This window comes from Humulus lupulus, chromosome 4 (assembly GCF_963169125.1).
Source record: "Humulus lupulus chromosome 4, drHumLupu1.1, whole genome shotgun sequence".
Taxonomy (NCBI): Eukaryota; Viridiplantae; Streptophyta; class Magnoliopsida; order Rosales; family Cannabaceae; genus Humulus; species Humulus lupulus.
In genome coordinates this window covers 238,998,475-239,002,347 of record NC_084796.1, presented here as the reverse complement: position 1 = coordinate 239,002,347, position 3,873 = coordinate 238,998,475, and the positions used below count along the sequence as shown (strand labels likewise).

General features: G+C 37.5%; 1 protein-coding gene across 1 annotated transcript; it reads right to left on the bottom strand.

Moving 5' to 3' along the window:
* Window positions 1-235: 235 nt before the first annotated feature.
* LOC133833047 (uncharacterized) lies at window positions 236-802 on the bottom strand. Its single transcript, XM_062263308.1, has one exon. It carries the CDS (start codon window positions 800-802, stop codon window positions 236-238), a length of 567 nt encoding a protein of 188 aa, XP_062119292.1.
* Between the last annotated feature and the right edge of the window lie 3,071 nt (window positions 803-3,873).

Genomic DNA, 3,873 nt, shown 5'->3' with positions numbered 1-3,873 from the left:
CATCATGACTTATAATGTACTTCTTAAAAACAAGATTCTAAGCACCTTAACTTGTAAATTTAACCCCATAAGGATAGCCAAATGAATATACATTTCACTGCTCTTCTTTCCAACTTATCTATTTTATTTATTTATTTTTTTGGTAAGTAAGCAAATTTATTTATAGAAAGAACACCAATACAACCTATAACCTCCCAAAAAAGGGAAACCCAACCAATACAGAAACTAACAGCTGCTATACAATTAAATCCTCAAACCAAATTTTATCTGATTCTGAAATTCTATTTTTCACAAAATTATACCCTCTATTCTTAACATCCCTTTTAATATGCCTAACTGTACAATCAATACTCTGTACTTTATCCTCCCATAAGGCAAGATTTCTAACCCTCCATAAGTGATATGTAGTTGCCGCTAAACCAGAAGCGAACATCCACCTTCTGAAGCGAGACAGATGCTTTCCTCTAGCAATCCATCTCAGAAGCTCATGTATATTCTCAGCATTCGAGAGCCACCCCAGCCAAAGCTTAACTACCATAATGCATTTCTTGCTGTAATAACAAGAGAAAAACAAATGACAGATATTTTCTGAAGCATTATCACATATCAGGCATCTATCTGAGTTCACAATCCCCATGTGGTGAAGCCTATCCTTTGTTTTTAATCTATTCAATTTTGCTAACCAAGTAATGAAAGCATGCTTAGGAATAACACAAGCACTCCAAACGATTCTTGTCCAGAACATCCCATTCCCAGTCAAGCTCAACATCTTGTCATACACATCATGGATCCGATAAATCATAGAGGTAAAGGTAGGATAGGAAAAATAGTTCTTCATTCTGTTTTTGACAGTAACCAATTGCTTCCAATACTAGCTGGAATTTAAAGGAGCCTCATACTCCCACCAGCTCTCACCTTTTAGATAAACCGAATGAATCCATTTGAGCCACAAACTCTCCTTATTGGTTGCGATAGCCCAAAAAAATTTCCCCAAAGCTGCAATATTCCAGATTGAGATATTTCTGATGCCTAACCCTCCTGCTTTCTTGCTTTTACACACATCATCCCAAGCAACACAACCCGGGCCTCCATAGCTAGCCTCACCCTTCCAAAGAAAAGCTCTACAAATCTCATTTATTCTGTTGAAAAATTTCTTAGGGAGAACAACAATTTGAGACCAGTAAGAGTGCACAGAAATCAGCACTGAGTTTATAAGCGTAAGTCTCCCTGCAAAGGATAGAGATTTCCAGCACCACTTCCTAATTTTAGCCACCATTTTATCAATTATGCTATCACAATCACAAGCAGAGATTTTTGTTGCATTAATTGGCAAACCAAGGTAATGAAAAGGGAGACTACCTCTCTTCAAATTGGACACCTTGAGGATTCTGTTAACCTCCTCATCAGATATACCAGAGCAAATGAATTCAGATTTGCTAAAATTAGCTTGAAGACCCGAGGTTTGAGAGAACAATTCAAACCCTTGCAGAAGCTTATACACTGATTTAAAATCCTCATGTGAAAATAGCACCACATCGTCTGCAAAGCATAGGTGAGTGAGCTGAATCTTCACACATCTCTCATGAAACTGAAAATCTTTGTCTTTGGCAATTTTTTTCAATATACGGGATAATTACTCCATGCTCAAGACAAACAAAAGAGGAGACATGGGATCTCCTTGCCTCAAACCTCTACTAGCATTAAAAAATCCATGTAAAGATCCATTTAACATGATTGAGAATTTAGGAGATCTAATACAAGTCATGATCAACTTAATAAACTGAGGAGGAAATTGAAAAGAAGCAAGCATCTCTTCAAGAAAGTCCCACTCCAATGTGTCATAAGCTTTCCGCATATCCATTTTTAAAATGCAATTCGGCTTCCCTCCTTTCCTACCATAGTGTCGAATTAAGTCTTGGCAAATCTTAATATTATGCCCAATATATCTACCTTGAATGAATCCTCCTTGATTCTCCGCAACTATATTAGGCAAAACATTTCTCAGTCTAGTACAAATGAGTTTGGCAGCCACTTTATAAAGCACATTGCAACAAGATATAAGTCGGAACTCACTAACACTATTGGGGCAATTTGTTTTAGGAATTAGAGTAATTGTTGTGGCATTTATCTCCTTTAATAAATTCCCAGTAGATAGAAATGACAGAACTGCCTCACTAATCTCCTCTCCAATTAGGTCCCAATGATGTTGAAAAAAATAACTACTAAAACCGTCCGGACCAGGAGCTTTGTCCCCAGGTATTTCAAAAATGGCAGCCCTAACTTCACCTCCCTCAAAAGGCTGCAAGAGAGATTTGATATTAGATTTGGACAGAATAGGTCCTTCATTTATAACACAGTGCTGCACTTTCCTTCTTTTCTGAATATTCCCACCCAACAAATGCTGATAATACTCCAAAAATGCATTTTGAATTCCCATAGGAGTATCGTGCCAATTACCTTGCTCATCATGGATAGCCATGGCAGAATTTTGCACTCTTCGTTGCCTAATCATCCGATGAAAGATTTGAGTATTGGCATCCCTTGATTGCAGCCAAGACAACTTAGACTTTTGCCTCAAAAAATCCATATATGCTTCTCTATAGATGTTATGCTCCTGTCTGCACTTCAATTCATCAGCAATAAATTGAGCATTATGAGGGTCACCATTTACCTGCTGCTGCATATGATGAAGTAACTGCTCAGATTTTAAAAAAGATGTACTGATATCACCAACTATACAGGTATTCAGTTTTTTCAAGGCAATTTTAACTCTCTTGAGTTTGGCCACAACTCTGAACATAGGAGATCCCTGCACCCTATAACTCCATGCCTCACTGACATACTGTTGGTAATCTTTAAATTTTTTCCACATCTTGAAATAACGAAAAGGCTTCTTCCCTAACTCCATAATTTTACTCAGGGAAACCACTGCTGGAGAGTGATCAAAAATACCCTCTGGTAAGAAACAAGCATGCGCCTGAGGAAATTTTTCTGACCAAGCTGAATTACCCAAAACTCTATCAAGCTTAGCAATAATACGATCATGAGAAACTTGCTTGTTATTCCATGTGAAAAAACAACTGTGGAAAGGGATATCAATCAAATCACAGTCAAGAAGACAATTACAAAATGATTCAGAATAGAGAGATCTAACTCTGTCACAAATTCTTTCATCCTTATTAATGGTAGCATTGAAGTCACCAAGCAAAATCCATGGCTCTATAATCTGCATATCTCTGATCTGATGCCATAAAACTCTCCTACGCTCCTCATCATTAAAGGCATAAACAAATGTACAGAAAAAACCACTTGATCCATTTTGAGGAGTCACCCAACAATGAATGCATTGACTGGAGCAAATCCGAATATCCACAGAGAAGACATTAGGATTCCAAGCCAATAAAATTCTACCATTATTAAACCACGCATTGTTTGAAGAAAAACACCAATCCTTAAACATGTTTAGGAATAAGGCCCCCATCTTCTTAGCCTTAACCCTAGTCTCAAGGAGTCCAACCAAACTAATATTTTTAGTCAAAATAAATTTTTTGACTTCATGTTGCTTCTGAGTTTGGTTCAACCCCCTCACATTCCATGCAAGGATTTTATCCATTCACTATAGGAGGATCTCCCCCTCCTGCAGTGGTATCGATTCCTTTCTCACTCTCCTTTATTGCCAGATTTGCTTCAGCTAGAACTTGAAAAGAATTACTTAAGTTTTCAGCAACACCTTCCCTGTGACTATTACTACCAATTGTCTTCCTTCCTTTCCCTTTGACAGTACAGAAACCCTTAGCATCAATAGTGTCTTGTTTAGTAGAGACCTGCCTTTGAACTTTTGGTATTCAGACTTTTGGCCCATTTTGATTTTTG

Bases quoted from the DNA above. Each gene is read 5' to 3' on its own strand.
- LOC133833047 (XM_062263308.1), bottom strand. From the start codon at position 802: ATGATTTATCGGATCCATGATGTGTATGACAAGATGTTGAGCTTGACT.